Source organism: Triturus cristatus, chromosome 7 (genome assembly GCF_964204655.1).
Source record: "Triturus cristatus chromosome 7, aTriCri1.1, whole genome shotgun sequence".
Classification (NCBI taxonomy): domain Eukaryota; kingdom Metazoa; phylum Chordata; class Amphibia; order Caudata; family Salamandridae; genus Triturus; species Triturus cristatus.
In genome coordinates this window covers 1,120,340,215-1,120,360,397 of record NC_140590.1, presented here as the reverse complement: position 1 = coordinate 1,120,360,397, position 20,183 = coordinate 1,120,340,215, and the positions used below count along the sequence as shown (strand labels likewise).

General features: G+C 40.4%; 1 protein-coding gene across 2 annotated transcripts in view; it reads left to right on the top strand.

The window, feature by feature from the left end:
* The window catches only part of LOC146811192 (uncharacterized), a 53,171-nt gene extending 46,266 nt beyond the window's left edge, over window positions 1-6,905 (top strand). For both annotated transcript variants that reach the window (XM_085618225.1, XM_085618226.1), the window contains 2 exons: window positions 5,401-5,424; window positions 5,519-6,905. In XM_085618225.1, coding sequence (XP_085474351.1) covers window positions 5,401-5,424; window positions 5,519-5,527 — 33 coding nt within the window. In that variant the 3' untranslated portion in view covers window positions 5,528-6,905. The remainder of the gene's footprint in view (window positions 1-5,400; window positions 5,425-5,518) is intronic.
* Window positions 6,906-20,183: the final 13,278 nt, after the last annotated feature.

Sequence of the window (20,183 nt, the reverse complement as noted above, 5' to 3'; positions counted from 1 at the left end):
AAACGCTAACATAGAAATGGGTCCTCACTGGGGCCTTTAGGTATGCCCTTAACTTTACAGACAAAAACACTGATCGATTTCTGGGCAATTAATTTAAAACATGGTATTGTAATCGAAGTCAGCAACTTCTTTCCCGTTTTTTAAATATTTTACATATTTTACTTTATCGTCCATTCACTACAAGTTTTTGTTATTTTTTATGTTATGTTTCTGTAGTTTTTTGAAGCATAATACTCTGTATATTGTAAACTTTGAGCTGAGTTGCATCCGTATGTTTATAATGGACTACGATTGATAGTTTTACAGTCGAGGCTGAGGAAAGTGAGAGTTCCTCACAGGGGCTGTAAATGGGTGAAAAGGTGCTCACAATACATGGACATCCAATCCTTGGCCTCTCTGCAGAGAGCAAATATTATTAGTCACGTATGTCTGTTGCATAACTGTGATTCTTTGCAAACTTGTGTGAAGGAGATAAACAAAGGTCAAAATATGGGCAAATACAGTGCCTAGAGGTGAGTGGGGGCTATTTGTATGTGTGTGCTGGGATGGTAAAGTGATGGAGACTGAAGAAGTATACAATCAGAGTAGAGTGAAAGGATGGTGTTGAAGAGGAAAGAGATAGGGTGTAAGATGTGCACATGGGGATTTCTAAAGATTTGAAGAGAAAAAGGGCACAAGTGTCTAACAGACTGCATAGGAATAAGTTGTGAAAGGAAGATCAGTCAGACCCATAATTTCCAAGGCCACTCTCCTTTACGAAACTCCACCTCATTTTTCACCACATTTTAAGCCCTGGCCACCACGAACCAATGTGTTGACCATCTTCGAATGGTAATACAGTGTAATTATGGATAATACCATACCATGACGGCCGCCTGGACTAAAGGCTGTGGCTTCGCAGGATGCGGTGCACTGCAGATTAAATAAATGGCAGGCAAGCAGCCTTCAGCGCTCTCTGGGGAGCTATAGTGTGCTCTAAAGACAATTACAATAAAAGGGTGAGAAGCAAAGAAACCATTGGAAAAATTGGAAAACTGAACAACTGGCCCACCATTCCTGTCGCTGAAGTGCTCTTATTTTCAAGTGGATGTGCCTATGATCAGAAAAGTGCTGGGACTCATTTGGTACCAAAGCCAGTGTCTGAAATCAGCGACCCATTTCCCCACACTGAATGGCATCATGGCTACAAACAGAGAACTTCAGCCATTGGCTCTCTTGCACTGGTTTTATGGCTCTGGAAGTGGCAGTATTTTTCTGATCTAATTTCTTTCCTTCTCCTATTTTCTAAATGTGTATTTATATACATCTCTCTCTCTCTTTCTCTCTCTCTCTCTCTCTCTCTCTCTATATATATATATATATATATATTATTTAATTTTTTTCACTAAAAAAAACATAGGTCTCAGGGAGGTTATAGTTAGAAATTAGCATTTAAATAACCTTTGAAATTCACTAAATAAACCATAGGTTTCAGGGATGTTATAGTTAGAAATTAGCATTTAAAAAACATTTGAAACTCACTGAAAAAACCATAGGTTTCAGGCACATTATAGTTAGAAATTAGCATTTAATAAACCTTAGAAATTCACTGAAAAAACCATAGGTTTCAGGGATGTTATAGTTAGTTGGACATTTTACTCGTACAAAACCAGAGAAATTTGTCCGTTATACTTAATAGAGGTAACTATAACTTGCGCCCCGCAAAGCACTGATGATGATGTCACATATTAAATCACTTATAACATGGTCATTGACATCACTGATGACATCACTGATGACATCATCCATGTGATAATCTGATGCACCTCCTCAAACCCTATTAAAATCTTTGATACACCCACTCCAAAATACAGACTACAATATCAAAACCATAGACACTCCAACACCAATAACTACATACCCACTCACTGATTCTTAGGTCTACATACCAATCTACTCACTCACCCATACAGTCACTCATACTTTCAGTCACTCATCAGTACAGGACTATCATATGCACTCATACACCTATATAGACACTCACACACTGCCAATCACCCATAGAGTTACTCAGACACCTAGTCAGTCATGCAAATAATTAATCACACTCCCATTTACTCACCTATACAGTTATACACACACCACCTCACTTACTCAAACAGATATTAACACATACTTATGCTCTTATACAATTACTGATACAAGCACACATCCATACAGACACTCTCACATTCACTCACTCTCACTTATAGTCATTTATATATTCCAACATTCACGTATACTACCTTTCACATATGTAATTACTCACACATGTACCACTGAGACATTCATTTACTCACCAACACACCCATACACATACTCACCTACTCATACAGTCCATCACAGATGCACTCTTGAATCCATACACCCAGTTGATCACCCACTCACACATCTATGCACAGATTCACCCGCCACCCACACAAAGACTCAGGCACCCATACATATACTTAGACAACCAATCAATTACCCATATAGACACTCATGTAGCTATTCACCAACCCATGCAGCCGCTTATACACCAACTGACAGACTGATACAGACATTTACACACTTTACTCACTAACCCATGCATTCAGTAACATACGCTTATACAATCAGTCATGCACCTACTAAATCATCCATTCAGACACTTATACACCCACTCATTCTTCAATACACCTTAGCATATATATATATATATATATATATATATATATATACATATATATATATATATATATATATATATATATATATATATATATATATATATATAACATATTTAAACTTTAAAGAAACACACATTCACTGGATTATGTCATCAGTGATGTCATATGTGATGGCATCAGTGATGTCATCAGTGATGTCACTGACCATGTCATGAGTGATGTAGTATGTGACGTCATCAGCAGTGAATTGCGGGGGTGTGAGTTATAGTTAGCTCTACTACCTATAATTGCCAAATTTCTTTGGTTTTGTATGAGTGAAATATCCAACTAACTATAACGTCCCTAAAACCTATGGCATTTCGATGGTACAACCACCTTGCTCACAAAGCGTAGACACCATTACAAAGTTACTTTATACTGCCATGGGTACCACGCACATAGGCACAGGTTGAAAAGAAATACTTCCATTTTCTTTGTTCTCTTATTAAATACAAAACAAAATTGCATAACTTATACACATATGCTACCTGTGCAATTACTGTATATTCCTTCTTTATAAAATTATCGAAATTGATTTTATACATTATATAAAATAGAAATTGAAATACATTTTACTAAAGACAGGATTTATGTCACACACACATATATATATAGAGAGAGAGAGACAAAGAGAGAGAGATAATATATAGACATATAGATATAGATTCATATAGATATAGGGATAGATATATATTTTTGTCAAATTTGGTAGAATACCTTACAGCTGCTTTTCTATATCGCTTTAGAAAATTGAGATGGAGCTTCACTGATGTGCTCTTCTGACGGCCCAATGGAGTGAGAAATTTCTACAGTTTGGCAATTTGACTGCCCACCAGATTCAGAATCAAATGGACAGTTTTCACTGTCTCTAACCACCAAGTAAAGCTTGGTAATAAGTGGCAGTGACAACTGCAAAATGACCCCAATAGCATAGGAGACAACTCCCAACATGTGGTAGACAAAATTCTGCTTTGAGATTTCTTTTTTGAAAAAACTAAAACATGTAAAAAGTTTAATGAAGGGTAACATAATTTTAATACTGTAACAGGGACTGCTGCCATAGCAGTTCTTGACAATGTTAAGAAATGCCTGCTGGGCTGACGGACACCTCTAAACCTGGTGGGCAGAGGACCCTCGCTATGGTAGGTGCAATGTAGTCTGTTATACCAATGGATTCACCTCTGTCCGCAAAATTCTGGCCCTTTGTGGAAGTGACTCTGTTCATCATTTCACTTATAAACAGAATAAAAATAATGTAATTAAAATAATATGTTGTGCATCTAAACAAGATTGATGTCAAGTACTGCATCATCCAGTGGCCTTTTCAAATGAGTGAGGTCTCTTGTAGCACATGAATACACACTCATTGGACAAGAGCTCAAGAGATCCTCACTCTAGTTGTGGACTGACTATCCAGTAGAAGGGCCATTTTTTAGAGTTTGTGATGCAGCGCTGTGCAGCTAATCACCTTGCTGCGCCACACCAGAGGAAAAGGGTGGAAACGCACAGTATTCATCCAATACAGCGCAATTCTATCCTAACCCATTGTACTGGTGCTGTTTTGTCTGCCAAGCGCCAATGCTGGCACCTTTCCACCATGGTGCTAGGGTGCCTTTGTTGCATGCAGAGGAGTTTTTGTGCACCTACCTACACACAAACAATCCTGAGAGTTTTTTCATCAACAGAATTACACCGAGTTTGGAAGGAAGGCAGATTTTGATTCACAGATCATGCTTTCAGTTATCCGGTGTAAGTCTGTTAAGTAGTTGCTGTGAAAATTAAGGAAATTCTAATTTGTTTATCAGTGATTGCGACTAATTCACGACAATTTCATGATTAATCACAAATCCTTAAGCCAACAGTCGAGGATCCAATCACAGACCCACTCAAAACTCATACACCCATTCAAAGAGCCACTGAGTCATTTATTAATCCTCTGACAGACCTACTCAAACACTCGCAAGTCTAGTTACAGACCCACTCTGAGACTGACGCTCCCACTCACAAATGTGCTCAGACACTCATGAATCCACTTGCAGATCCTCTGAGACACTTATAAACCCAGTTCAGATCCACTCAGACACTCATGCACCCATGTTTCCGTCCAGTGGGTCGAGCTGCAGGCATGTCTTAAGACTCAATGGGAATTAACATGGGAAACATACTTTTCGGAACCTTCCTTTTTCTCAGCCCCTGCTTGATGAAACGCCCCAAGAAATAAGAATAATAAAGTGTGGTCTAATAGAGTACATCAATTGCTCCTCTATGTTTAATACTGAATACTTTCAGATTCTTGGTCTCTTAATCAGTGAGATTTAAAGTATGAGAGAGAAAAATGTCAGAATTAAAAGTTTGTTAAGGCCTGTTGAGATGCTGGATAGGGGAAAGGGTGCTAATGGTGCTTTGGTGAACCTCTCACAAAGTACATACAGAAAGGAAGAGGACCAAAGAGTATCATGTTTAATGAAAGAGCAGCAACAGTGTAATGATATGTTATGCTGCAAGGAATAGGTCTGTGTGTCCCACTTTGGGAACTGCTTCTCTGATGGGAATACATTTTGAAAGCCACACTTCATATGAAAATAATTCTTCAAATGAAGTGTAAGGAAAACAAAGATTGTGTCTGTTTTATAATAGATTTACCAAGTAAGGATTTCTATCAATGACCCTGATCTCTTAATATTTCCATTTGCAGGGTGGTCACAGTGGAGGCTTCTTGGTAAAATAAACCTTTCTTTTAACCATATTTCCAAAATTATCTGTCTGTGAAGTGACATTGATTCTAACTTGTTCCTTTACTTTTCCTTCTGCAGAGCTTATGAGTGCCGGTAAAAAACCTTTATTTTACTATGTGTATTACAATGCACTGTTTAAGGTAGCATCCATTTTCACTGGTTTAAATCCAGAGCTGGAGCGGGTATTGTTTTCACTTTGCTGAGCTCTGTTCACAGTACCACTTGATTGAAGAAAAACACATTTCAATACAGCCTGTATGAATTAATGTCACTGGATCCATGGATGTGATGTGACACAGTTCTGGACTTTAACAATTCAGAGCAAGAAGCAATCCCCTCACCCAATCCACAATAATCTACATTTAGTGTAAACTTTGTGGTCTCCTTGAAGATTACTCCAAACTTACTTTAGATGCATTTCCCAAGCACATGCTAATATTGAGGTGATATGTTCATAGTGTTGATAGAGTATTGTTTTTCATCTGCAATGAGCTTCGCTGTTACTAGTGGTTTTATTCACCTTGAATATAAACACTGCTTCCACATTTACAAAGTCAACTATTGTATACCTTCATTATAATGAACTGGTTGCACCCAATGTGTATGTACCATTGAATTTGTATAGATACGTTTTATATTCTAAGAATTCTTTGCCACGGAAAAGAGGATTACAGCCCTTTTCAGCCATGTGGCTCAGTGCACAGATGTTCTAAGGTGGAGCCAGAAAATATATGTGCCACTGTGGAATATTTGTGTGGAGAACAGCAGGTGTTGATGAAACATCAGTCTGTGGAACTAATTAGGAGTAATATGGTACTGGAATGGATTTAGCACGTGGTAAATTCACGTCATAGCACCATTACAAAGTAGTAAAATCAGTTTAGATCCATGGCATGGGTAATAACGATTTGAGGACAATTTGTTTAGTTATAACATCATATGGAAGTCGCAACTGCATGGGTTATTTCTTTGACCAGGTGGTAAATGTATGCAGGGGCTCACACATGGGATGGGAAGTGGTTGAAGGTGGTGGGTAGATTGGGTGGGATTTTTTTTCTAACAAGGGACAACATGTATGTTTCCCCTCATAGAGAAAAAGGGGAATGTGACTTGGCTACTTCAGAAAAATTCTCATGATATTTTTCAGGTCAGTTTTACATGCTGCAAAAATCAGGTCAAGCTCTTCCACATCGGGTAACACTAAATGTGGGAAAACCTAACCTGTTTTAATATGGTGGAGCAAAATTAATGAATAAAAGCATGCATTAAATGTGTTCCTCCTTACTTGTATTCAGGTCCGATGTCTCTTAACTTTTAAGCAACTTTGAGTACTACATAACCATTAGGTTTTCAGGCCTTTCAGAGAGGATCTGGGCAGCAGACATAGCCCAAATGTCAATTGTTATGTATTTTGTAAATTAATTGGATATTTTAAACAGGATTACATAGCAATTGTGATATATTTAAAAAAAAAAACAATTTAAATAGAAACAAGTCTTTTGAGTGTAACCCTGGGCGTAGTGGGCGTAGTGGGGCTACGTGAAGCATCGCGTAGTGTGGCCAAATCTATGCACACTCACGTGCTCCGCGTAGCCCCACTACGCGCCGCCCGCCTCCCGCCCGCCCTCCTTTTAAAATAAGTTAAACTATGATAAAAATAAAAAATAAAATGCCTTACCTGCAGCACGGCGTCCCGGGGCTCCCTCTTCCTCGTTGACAACTTCTTTTCTCGCAAGAAATGCGCATGCGCGGGCGTCCGCGCATGCGCATTTGTGAAAAGAAGTTGTCGTCAACGAAGAAGACGGAGCCCCCGGACGCTGCGCAGGTAAGGCATTTTTATTTTATTTTTTTATCATAGTTTACCTGATTTTAAAAGGAGGGCGGGCGGGAGGCGGGCGGCGGGCAGCACGCAGGCAGCGCTACGAACACTCCGTGGGCGAAGCGGAGAACTACGCCCGGGCTTATTTGAGTGCAGGTATTTCAGTATAGCATTGTAGGGTTTGGTTTGTCTTTAGTAAAACGTGATGTAAATGTTTAAATATGATGTTCAGAAGGCGGCGTTTCAGTGAATGCTGTTGTTTTGCTGTTTTAAGATGTGCATTGTGAATTGTAAAGCAAGACGTTTTGGAAATGCATTCAAGGAGGAACAGCTAACAATGGGCCTTAAGAGCAATTGGAAATTTCAGGGCTTTTATGAAGACTCAAATTTAAAAAAGTACTGTAGTAAAGTTTAGAAGTGTGGATTAGACAGTAATTGTCTAAAATCACTGGTATGCTAACAGTTGAGGGGAAAAAAATCATAGACAAGCCTGCAGTTGGATACAATCAATACTTCAAGGAGTTTTGGTATACCTGAAATAATGGGAAAAAAGTATGTGTTTGACATCACCCTTATGATAAAAAATATTTTAAAACTACTGCGTTTTGTGCAATAAAAGCAAGAAAAACTAGCTAAATTTTCTCTAAAGAGCATCAAAATGGTTTGGTATGGGAGTGTTAGAATACACACAAAGACACACACACGTACAAAAATTTAAATGCTGGTTGACGAAGGAGGCATTGAGAACTGACTGATGCTGAGATTGTTGGTGTTTCATTGAGTAGTTTCTTTAGGTATGTATGTACTTCTATTATTTCACACAAATCAATTATTTGCTATTTTCTGTAATTTCCTTTTAGTAACGCCTGGCCGGGTATCTACATCACCTGGAAGATTCTGAACAGAATTGAATGTTAATTGCTTGATTCTTCTCTTTCCTGGCTCTTAATTCAAGGACTCAGCTTCCAGATTCAGATATGCGTGTGATTGACCAACATTCTACTGTGGTCCTGCTGTCTCATCTAAATAATGTATAATAAAATAGCTAATGCATCCCACTTTCTCTGTGTCCCTGGTGTTGATTGTGTCCTCCGTGGCTTAGTGATGCTTTATAGGGTTAGAGAGCAAGATCTGAAAACACCAGACATCTATTGAGAACAGAGTACCCTTGCGATGCACCATATCTTGTATCACACTAAATGAGCATGTCCACTAGGCAACACCAGGTCATGTTTGACACCTGCTATTCTGACATTTTACTATTTTACTAGTATGTTAAGGTCCAAACCCATAGCGCCAATGATGCACAATGTTCTGAGCTACAAGGCCAGAAATGGATGGAAGTGTCACACACTACTTGGGGTACTTATGAATGCGATCTATAATGCTAGTTGGAAAATTGAACTTTGGTGTCAAAATGCAGTGCTGCGAAATGGGTTGAGCTGTTTCATCATCATCATAAGACTTTATTTCGATAATCCAAGATCATAAAAGTGCAAATACAAACAAAACCAATTGGTACTATAGATGCCATATACATACATCCCAAAATTTCCAAAGTGCAAAACATTATGCACTAAAGTCCCAATTTTTCACATAACCCATCAGCAGATTCTCTATTTCCACTAAACACGGGACACATCCTGCTGTTCCTGGGGTACCTTATACACTAGCCTGTGCAGATGTTTGAAAATAAAGTGTAAATTTAATTAGTGTCCTCACCAGGATCTTTTCCACCCAAATGGATGTGCAAATAGTAAATTCTAAAGACTTAGTAAATAACTGTGAATTCTAAAGACTTAGGGCCTCATTTATGGCATTTTGACAAAGGGCAGCGCAACAAAGCAGCTTGCTGCACTGCTCTACGCCAAAGTGAAAGTGCAGGCATGCACTGTATTTAAGCAATACAGTGCATTCCTGTCTTTTCTGCCTGCACTGGTGTCATTTTGGCAGCCTAGTGTCAACGTATGCACCGTTTGAACATGGTGAAAGGGGGCTTCCATTGCAGGCAGGATTGTTTTTGTGAAGGAAGAGTCACCTTCATGCACAAAAACAATCCTATGAGTCATTTTCTTGTTTCTATATGTGCTTCAGAATGCTGCACACATGGAAAGACTAAAGAATTAGGAGAAATTAACATATTTCTCCTGGTTACGCCTCATCTCGGGAGGACTCCGGATTTGAAGCTTTGACCGGTTTACATCAATTTGTAAATATGGGGCAGTGTCAAATTCCATGGGTGTTGCGCGAGAAAACCCTCTGGGTGCACTGTATGGTGACACAGAGATTTGAGTTGCATCCCCTCACTCATGATTTATGAGGCCACTCAAAACCATGCAGGGTGGCTTTGCATGGCTTCATAAATCTTTATGAGAGCCCTGCGTCATGCACTATAGGTGGTGCAAAAGTGACACAACGCTTTTATAAATATGCACCTTAATGTGCAATTTTCAAATTTTTCAGTGCAAGTGTTAGAATAAAAGGGCTAGTACGTCTAACACCCACATATGGGTTCAAAGCAATAGACATGTGTATACATAACAAAGTAGCAGTGGGCCATATCCATTTGTGAGGGTTTTATCAAATTGGCTCTTTGGCTAGTGTATAACATGTACCTATACATCTGAGTTGAAACACTGCTAAAATATGTATGAATTAAAGATCTATCTTATATACATGGATAAATATCAGGGGTTAAATTTCATGATGAACTATCTACTTGCAGTTCAGATTAAATTAAGAGTGAAATGGAGAAGAACTCATCTGATCCTTGTTACATAACTACCTTAACAATTCCTAGTTGGTTGCTTGGGTACACTTTGAACGACCAGATCCAGGCAACCATAAGGTATTTTGAAACAGCAAATACCACCGACCTAGAGGAATCTCTCCTTAAAATCCTAAGTGCCCCCAGGTGACGTCTAGGGCCAAGATTCTTACACAATGGCAGTAGTCATTTTGTCCTCTGGGAACCATGAGCATGGAAATAAAATATATACATGTATGAGGTTTATTCTCCAATAGCCCTCCACATACTGGGCACTTTTTCCCCACACCTTGGTCACAGACCTACTTTGCACAGAAGACTCTCATTGGGAGGGACGGGTACCCTAATTGTACAAACAGTTTCTGAGCTGGGGGGGGGGGGGGTTGAGTGTAATTTCATCACCTGTCCTTTCATACATAGGGAGCATTTTAAAGTTAGTAAATTCATTAGTTAAGATGCCTCTATTACTGCACATTGTCTCTGCAGAAATGTACTTACAATATGCTACTTTGATTGCCGTTTCCTAAATGACACCATTTCTCTTTCCCACCCCATACTTGCATGTTCTCGTAATTTTAGAGGTAATGATGGATTGCACTAGACATTGTTCTCACTTTGTAGTTCCCCATAAAAGGGCTTACTCATCGCCCTCAGGAAATGCATGCCTATAGTAAATGCATACCACCATCAAAGGGCGACCAGTACACTTTACAAAGTTATTGCAACAAATAAGGTTTTAAGGAAAGAGTGAAAAGCATTCAGCACAAGAGAGCCAAACAAAGAGAAAAACGACTGCAGTGGAGCAAACCTTGTGTGACTAAGGGCCTGATTTTGAATTCAGTGGCCAGGTTACTCCGCCACAAAGGAGATAAATACCTGGTCTGTCTTATTGCGAGTGCATTAGATCCAAGGGTACTTGCAGTATGGTGGATGGGATATCCATCATGTTTGTGACGTAGTTGCCTGCCCACTAAATTCTAAACCAGATTTATCAAGGTTTAGCATCACCATAATGCTAAGCAAGAGGGTGCAAGGTTGACGCAGAACCTACATGAGATTTATCAAGCCACGCAAGGCCACATTGTGTACCGTGGAGTGGCTTAATAAATCTACAGTAACGCAACAGAGCCCAAATTTCTGTGTTGCATTACTCTGCCGCAGGAAGGAATTCCATGGGTGAAGCATGGGTGTTCCGATGCATCCATCCAAGGATTTTAGCACATTCCCAGATTTACTATAAATGGTAGACCTGGAAATGTGTTGAAATACTACACCACCCCAGGTGAGGCGCAACGAGGAGAAATATCTTTATTTCTCCTCACTTTCCCTCTTTCTATATGTGCTGCATTCTGCAGCGCACACAGAAAGAGGAAAATGGCTCTCAAGATAGTTCTTGTGCAGGAAGGTGTCCCTTCCTGCACAAAAACAATCCTTCCTACAACGCAGGCACCCTTTTATCATGATGCAGAGGTGCCTGCATTGACGTTACGCAGCCAAAAGTGCCCCAGTGTTAGGGAAGAACAGGTATGTGGCATATACTGCTAAATATGGCACATTCCTGCCCTTTACCTTTCAGGCAGCACAGCAAGGTAGTTAGCTATGGTGCGCTGCATAAGAAAGGTAAATATGGGCCTAAATGTATTGCTATTCACTATTTTGGGGTAATTTTGCTTTGACGTTTGCATTACTTGACGAGTGGAACAATAAATTAAATGGGCAGTACCTATTTGTAATTAGTAGAAAAATAGCATTTTCAACAACCAACAATTGAAGAAAAAGAGTAAAACACTGGTTAGTTGGTCCAAATGTCCAGGCAAAATGTAACCAGTGTTGCGTATATGTAATCGGAAAATAGTGGTACAAAATTACACTGTTGCCAATACACTCAATGCAATTAGTAGCCGAATGTGTGAAACTATGACTCTGAATACAAATAATTTTCAGTATTTATTGAAAGGGAATGAAAATGAAAACACATGAACCATTGTCCAGTTGGAGGCGCTAATCTTCAATAAGTCCATAATCACTATCACAGAAGCCAAAAAGGAAACTCATCTAAATTAGTCTTTAGTATAGTTCTGTGGGCCTTGGTTAACCAGAGAGAAAGAGACAGAGAGAGAGAGTGAGAGTGAGAGAGAAAGAGAGAGAGAGCGAGAGAGAGAGAGAGAGAGAGAGAGAGAGAGAGAGAGAGAGAGAGAGAGAGAGAGAGAGAGAGAGAGAGAGCTTATGGGACCTGCCAGTCATCAGCACATCCTTGAATATATAATTCTAGTGGCATTGTGGTACAGACAGAGTCTACTTAATGATGCTCCCTTTCTCTTTCACTTAATCCTTCTGTTCAAGGAATTCAGACAGGTCAGCAGTGCTGGTTCCAGGCCAGCCGTCTGTAAAGCCTTTAAATGCTAAACAAATGTTATCGGAATATTTGAGCACTACTGCGGTAAAATCCTCTCAGCTCGTTCTCTGTAGTAATAAGTCATAGTCCATCTTGGATGCTACAGTCAAGTGATATAGTAGTGTGCAGTTATTGTTCTAGCATCTATGTAATAGGTGTCAAATTTGACTTCATATTGTGGTTAAAGGGACAGTGTAAAAATGATTATCTTTTTGATTTTGTTGGAAAAGTCAACCGTCTTGCTAAAGGATCTGCAGAAAGAAACACCTAGGGAGCCTTACCCATATGCATAGGACACTTTGCACCATTTTGAAGTCACTATGCAGGCTGTTCTGCAGACACAGCCTTTGTGCAGAGTGGAACACCTTCACCAAGGTAACCTCCAGTTGACGTACCCACAACAGAAGCAGAAAGAGGTGCAAACATTCCACTCTTGGATATCAACAGCCACACAGACGGTAAAGAGAGAACATTCTGACCTCACCTAATGGACACTACTCACTCTGAACTATAGAGACTGTTGTCCCACCCTTCACTGCCACCAATTACCAAGTGTCAGAGGTACAAAAAGACTGATTAGCAGCCCCTTCTCAGCAATGAACCTAATCAAATTTTTAGCAGAGCCCTGTTTCTTCTGTCCCCAATTTAGTGTCTAGAGCTCCACCCTCCAGCTTCAGGACAGCCAGCAATATACTTTCATTGTCTGACTTTACCCTCATCTTGTACACATGAGCAGATCAGGTACTTCTATAATAAAATGAACAGGCTTCTACTACTCTGATTCACTAATACGTACAATTAATGTACCCCACTGTGACCACCCACAAAAACGCATACAACATGTGATTCAGTAACTAAACAAGGTATTATTCTAACTGCACATTGACAAGATGCTTCTAGCCAGTGTCATTGAGTGAAACAACCTTTAATAGAGAATAGTGAGAGAAGATTATTTACTGAAGCTTTTTATTTTTTCTATGCCACTTCGATTTATGCAGTACTGACCCTGTTCCAAGATTGGTATCCAGTATATGTATAAAAGTGATGTGCTATGCTTGACATCAAGGAGGATTCAATTTTTAATATTTATATGATCTGACAGGTGAGGGGATTCCGCAGCGGGACCCGCGAAGCGGGTTCCGCAAGTCGTGGGTTTGAGCAGCCCTCACACAGGTGCAGCGTCGGCCAGGACCAACAAACAAACAGCGTCCCCTATTGCAGCGTCGGCCAGGACCAACAAACAAACAGCGTCCCCAACTGGCATTAATTGTAATACAACACAGATCGAACTAGAGCACCTGCATGAAATGTATTGTTTTTAGAACATGTGACAACTCCTAATAACCAACAACACCACTGGATAAACCATTAACCTTGGGCTCCGGAGCAGTGTGCTACTTACTGTGAATTACTTCAATAACTCATCATGGCATTAAACTCTATATAAATACAATTACAATACAATACATTATATGCCAAGGCAAATTGAAAATATATTTGAGAAGCTCAAATAATCCAATGCAATGACAAACCTGTAAGAGCCAATCACTGATTGAGTAGACAGAGTTGCTCTGGGATCTAGGAACACTAGGGTTGTTCACAGAGTTCTGGTGAGATGATGAATAACACCTCCAGTAAGTAGAGAACAAAACACAGCCTAACTTTCACCAGATAAATGACATAAAATACTGGATAACAAGTAAGAGTAGAGAGAAATACCAAAGAGAAATCTTACTATTTGTGTCTTTAAGAAACAGCTTACAAGAAAGATAGTGTTAACACGCAAACAAAGTCTCTTATCATTTTGCTCTTGAAGTGCTCCACTGGCTTCAATGTTGGATCGATAACCTTATGTACTTAAAGGGTCCAGGGTCGGACCTGGCTATTTAGGGCTAAAAGGTTTGGTCCACGGAGGCAAGCAGAAATAGGCTACGTCGGTAGGTGCACAAATTGTTGCTAGGTGATGGTTGTTTGTGTAAACTATGAAATAAATAGGGTCCTACAAATGTTTGCTTGGATTGTTTTGAAGAGTCCCTTTTAGAGCACTGCATACTTTTTTAGGGCTTGCATTCACTAAGACCTTTTTCTTTTAGCCAGTCCTTACCACCCATTAGAGTTCAGCATGGGGCACATCAACCAGTGGCTAACTTTAGGTTGAATGACAGCATTCCACTTTTTCACAAAGAGAACATCCACACAAAGTAGCTCCCTTCTCTATCAGGGGCTGCTGTGGCAAAGGTTGTTTTGCAAGGTCTAAACAATGTTGTTGCTTTTAGCTAATGTTCATGCTCCATATTGTTAAGAGCCCATCCGCTTCACCAAATTGACAAAACAAAACAAACTATGACAAAGTCAAAAGTCTGACAGACAATACTGGAACTATTGGCTTTGCCATTGGTGGATTAAAAGTGCTGCAAGAGGAAGGCTGACCCTCCAGGACAGTGCAGCCTCTATGCAGGGAATATCTGAACTACAATGGCATTATGGCATTCTCTCATAGACATAATAGACAAACCACCTTAACAGTAAATTCAATATGGGGGGGCTACATGGAAGCACTCATTTTCAGCTCCAGAGACAGGTGTGACAGTAGCATGTGGTTGAGATGGATGCCGGCCACTGAAGAAGCAATGTGTATAGGTGATTTGCAGACGCTTTGCCAATTGCCCTGGGTAGAATAACCAATGTAGCCATGATGAGTATCAAAACAGAATGGAAGGTTGAGCCTTTTTCCAGGAGCAACAGTGACATATACTCTTCGTGTTAATGGAGGTTGCCCTGCCTAGCTATCTCCCTGCTGCTCAGCCAGAGTGAGAGTTGGTATTGGAATGTTGGTGTGACTGTGATGAATAGAATGCTTGGGTGCCTGTGTGGATGAGTGGTGACAGTTGGAGATGGGCTGAGCAGCACTGGATTCTAAGGAACATCATTCTATTGGTCTGTTGTACACATTTAATATCCTGAACCAGAGGCTAATAAAGAAACCTGCAAAACTCCTTCTGGCTCCCTGTCTTAGGATACAACAAACAGAACCACTGAAAGTCGAGCATATAAACAAACAAATAAAAATAGACAGAGTTTCAAAGGCTTGATAGCGGGAAGAAGGTATCCAATTAGAGGTTTTTTACAAGGATGTAGTGATGATATATAAAGCATAACCGGAAAGAGATGAGACTCAGTGCTTTGGAATCCTGATGTGTGTGGTAATGTGTTCCCTTTTTCCTCATCAGGATACGGAACAGTTTCAGGAAGAATCCACAAGATAGAGCTATTGCTTATGGACCTTCAGGTTTAAAAGACTGTGAAATAGAGACTTTGATTCGGTTAAAGCTATTTATGGCTTATGAAGTATTATACCTATTCAACTCACACAAATAATACTTAAACAGTGATAATGTCTACATATTATAACTGAATGAAACCAACTCCTTCTAGCCCTTACAAAACACAGACAAAGCTTCATGAGATGGAGGGATTCCACCCAACTATAAGGAACCCTAGTTCTCAAATATATGCAACTCTGCTTTGCTTGAAGCATATCAGAACTCAAGGAACGGAGGAAGAGGATGGGACTAGGGCAGTAGTGGCCGGCACGGATCTGGAGTGGTGGGCGGGCTTGGTGGGCATGATCTAAAGCATTTTTTTTAAACGTACCTTCTCGCCGCTTTCCCACTCGTCGTCTCAGTTTCTCCTTTCCAGGGCTGGAACAGGAAGCAGCTAGGCTCCCTCCTCTAAGCCAATCACAATGCTGCAATGCAGCGTTGTGATTGGTCTGAGCGAGGTGGATCAGCGCTCAGCCAGGGAATGGGTGCCTGGGCATCTTCTTTACGCAGGCTATAATGCAGCCTGCATGGAGAACACGAGAAGTGCACATGACTGTTTTGGATGACCCCAGAGGGCAAGCCAAACAATCATTGTGCACTTGGAGTGGGCAAACCACTCTTATACTGCTCTGGGAAGAGAGCAGTCCCGCCTGCCTGCAAAACTGCAGCAGGAACAAATACAATTAAAATAACCTTGAGTTATTATCATTGTAATTTGTTGTTTCTTTCATTGCTTTGCGGCAGTAGGGCACATTATAGCAATTGGCACACATGGTGTTTGCACAGTATCACGTATTTTGGTAACCCTGATACGATAAGGCACGATCTCCTCCTGAGATTTTCTGTGTGAGCACCCATTGATTTGGCTATCACAATAGACGCACGGTTTCCTACAGGAGCCTAACAGCACCTAATTTTAAATGCTGGAATGTTTTATGTGTCTGTGTTGTCCTTCTTTTCTCTTTTTCTTTTAGGTACCGCAACAGCGGGTCCACTCCTCTTAGGGACCCAATGGATTTGCTTGGTGATGTACTTATAATTTTTGAATCACCTATTATGTAGTAGAGTTTATCATATATTTTTTGGAGCACTTTCTCACTTGGTCCTGATGAATTGCCACCGACCCGTAAGGGCATAGAGCAAGAAACATGTCAACCTTTCTACTTCCCTAGGGAGCATTATAATCCCTCGGGGGTCATCTGTTTTTACCTAGGCTGGTATACCACCAGAATAAAATGGTTCATCGTTTGGCAATACCATACCTATTTTAACTCACTACACCATCACTCGCTACACTTGTTGCACCTACCCCCACGCACCAATACGGCTGTCTCTAAAAAGATCTCCGAAAAAGAGCCCATTCGCGGGAGCCCGTCGGGCATTGCAGCGCCGGCCCGACGAGGAGCACAGCCCTATGATGAAGCATGACACCTTGCTAGGTGTGTGAGGGCATTCCATAGAGACTAATCGCTCTCCCCCCTTTTCTTAACCCCCCTTCTCCTAGAGGAACTGCACTCCTGGTTTTGTTCTGGAATCTGCATCACCTTGAAAATTCTAAACAGAATCAAAATTAATTGCCGGATCCTTTTCTCTTCTGACTCTTCATTTAAGGACTCATCTTCCAGATGCAGTTATGCATGCGATTGACCAACATTCTACTGTGATCCTGCTGTCTCATCTAAATAATGTGTAATAAAATAGCTAAGGCATCCCACTTTCTCTATGCTCCTTGTGTTCATTGGCCCACTGTGGCTGGTGATGGATTATAGGGTTAGACAGAAAGACCTGCAAACAACAAACATATTTAGGGAACAGAGTACTCTTGAGATACACAGTATTTTGTAAAACATTAACGGAGCATGGCCGCCAATAGATTACTTTTTACATGCCTTGCACTTACATGATAACATACTTAGAGCAGGGACTGCTTCTCCACGTGGGCATCGGAGCGTCACCCCACTGCTTTCTCACAGAGCAACAAGCAGAAATGTAAAATGGTATAAATACCAGCTTAAGTTTCTGCTTCTCGCACTGCTAGAAAGCAGAAGAAGGGTATACATTGTTAGGAGAGGGCGGGTGGGCGGCTCGGGGAGGAGTGGCTAGACAATGTTCTGGGCCCTGGCTGCTTGGTCAGCCTCAGGGCCGAACAAACTAGTCATAGCACACTCTGTATTTTCATGTAGGCTGCTGCGCAGCCTGCATGGAGAAAACGGCCTCCCCATAGATGCCTGTACTGACGGCGTACTTGCCAATCACAACACTGCCATTGAAGCATAGCGATTGGCTTAGGGGAGGAGAGGGAGGCTGCCTGCTCCCTGTGAGCACTAAGCAGGAAACGCGACTTGGGACTCCAGGACCGGAGACGAAGGTACTTTTTAAAAATGTCTTTGTTTTTTAATTAAATTAACTCCCCCTCCATGCGCGACCCCCTCCCAACATGACCCCCTACCCCTCCACTCGCAAGTCATACCGGCCGCAGCTGACTTAGAACTGACTTAGAGATTATTCTGATGCAGTACATGTCCTAGTAGGCATATTATCATTGTTGCCTGTACCCTCTGTCCAAGGCTATCAACATTGAATGCAATGCTCTTGCTTTTGGTTGGAGATATTTCCAAGTCTCAAGACAAACAATCACATCAGGTCTGCCCATTTGAAACAGTGCAATTGGAACTGTGTATTTATTACATAAACTGCATCTGTGCAAAATTCTGCAGAGGAGCACTTCTGCTGGGAGTATCCTGGAAAGCTGTGCACTGTGACTGAGATGCAGTCCTGCTGCTCTAATCTTCATCCTGCAAAGGGCAATAGCCTGCTAAACATCATATTGGCTTCCTGATACTTGATACACTGGTAAGGGGGGTTGTGTTGTCCCACTAGATCTGGCAGAGGGTACTCACACTATGATCTTGCTAGTGGAGGCAGTATTGGATAGGAGTATAAATAGAATTATATAATCATGGTAACACACATCAATGTTATAATGAATGAACTGTATATCTTTTTGACTATTCTTGTAATGCTGGTTACAATCCTTTGCTTCGTCCCAATAATAATTCCAGCTAACAATTTTTACACAAGAATACAATTGTTTCAATAAATGTTTGAAAATCCAAAGTGTATCTTTCTTGTGCCTCCCTTGGGCATGCCTGAGTAACAACAAACAAGGAGATCTCTATCCACAATTTTCAATGGGGAATTAGAGTGTTCATGTTCTGAGGTTATAGATACCATCTGGCACCCTGGTAACATTAAGGGTACAGATGAGGCACTGTGAACTAGCTAGGAATTAGGTCAACATACTCTGCTGATATGTGTGGACTCAGTCTCCATATTCTGATGGTTAGGTTGTCCAGATGCACAGTCCTATTTGATTCGTAAAAACCATAAGACACTGTGAAGCAAAGCTTGAGTCTGGGTGTGAGCTCAACTTCCTGTGATTCTGGGCGAATCACTTAATCTCCCTGTGCCTAAAAGAAAAGAAAAACAAGAAAGAATGTGGTCTTGTAAGATGTAACTGTTGCTCATACAAGGTACTCCAAAACCTTTGGATGGGGTCGCACTAAATAAAACAGCGAAAATTCATAAACAAAATAAATATGAGACTCTGTGCCCTATTTCTACCTCTAAAAATTGAAAACTTACAAAGCAGGGGTCTGTTGACTGTGCATTATCCTGATTGAAGAACTACACTAAAGATCTGAGGAACAGCTGCCTAAAAACAATAGAAAATATGTCTTCTCTAATTGAGAGGGAAGGGCAACAGAGGCTCTCTAATGGGTTTCACACTTGACCTCAAAAGAATTACAGGACTAAACCCTCCTGTCCTATGTTCATTCCCAGAAACACTGACTGTTTTTTAGGTCTTAAACTAAAAAGCAATATATAAATTCAATTTCTCAGTATTTATCCAATGTTGATTTATTCTTAAATCAAGAGGTATTATCTAGTAAGGCCAACACGTTTTTCACAACAACATGTCGCTTCTTCAGTTCCATATCATATATTTTATGTACAAATGCTATTAATGGTATACAGCACAATGATGGTATTTATTTTACATCAAAATATGACAGTGATCACGAAGAAAGGAAATTAATCAAATAAAAGAGTAGAACATGGAGAGACAAAACATACAAGGAATAACTGAAAACTTACAAAAGCGCATGTTAAAATAATACATATAAAAGGATTCAAACAAGAAAATCTGCACTCTATTAAACCACAAGGAGAAAAAACACAACATAAAATGCTTCACTTGACTAAATACAAGCGATTCACTTCACACGATTAAAGACAAGGACTAAAGTACTAACATGGGAAATTATTTAACATGAAACGAGAAAGTCTGGATCAAGGGCCTTAGAAATCCAACAGAACAGCAGCCCAGTGTAACAGCATATCAGCAGGCATGAGCATGGCCTCAGGGTGAGTGGAGA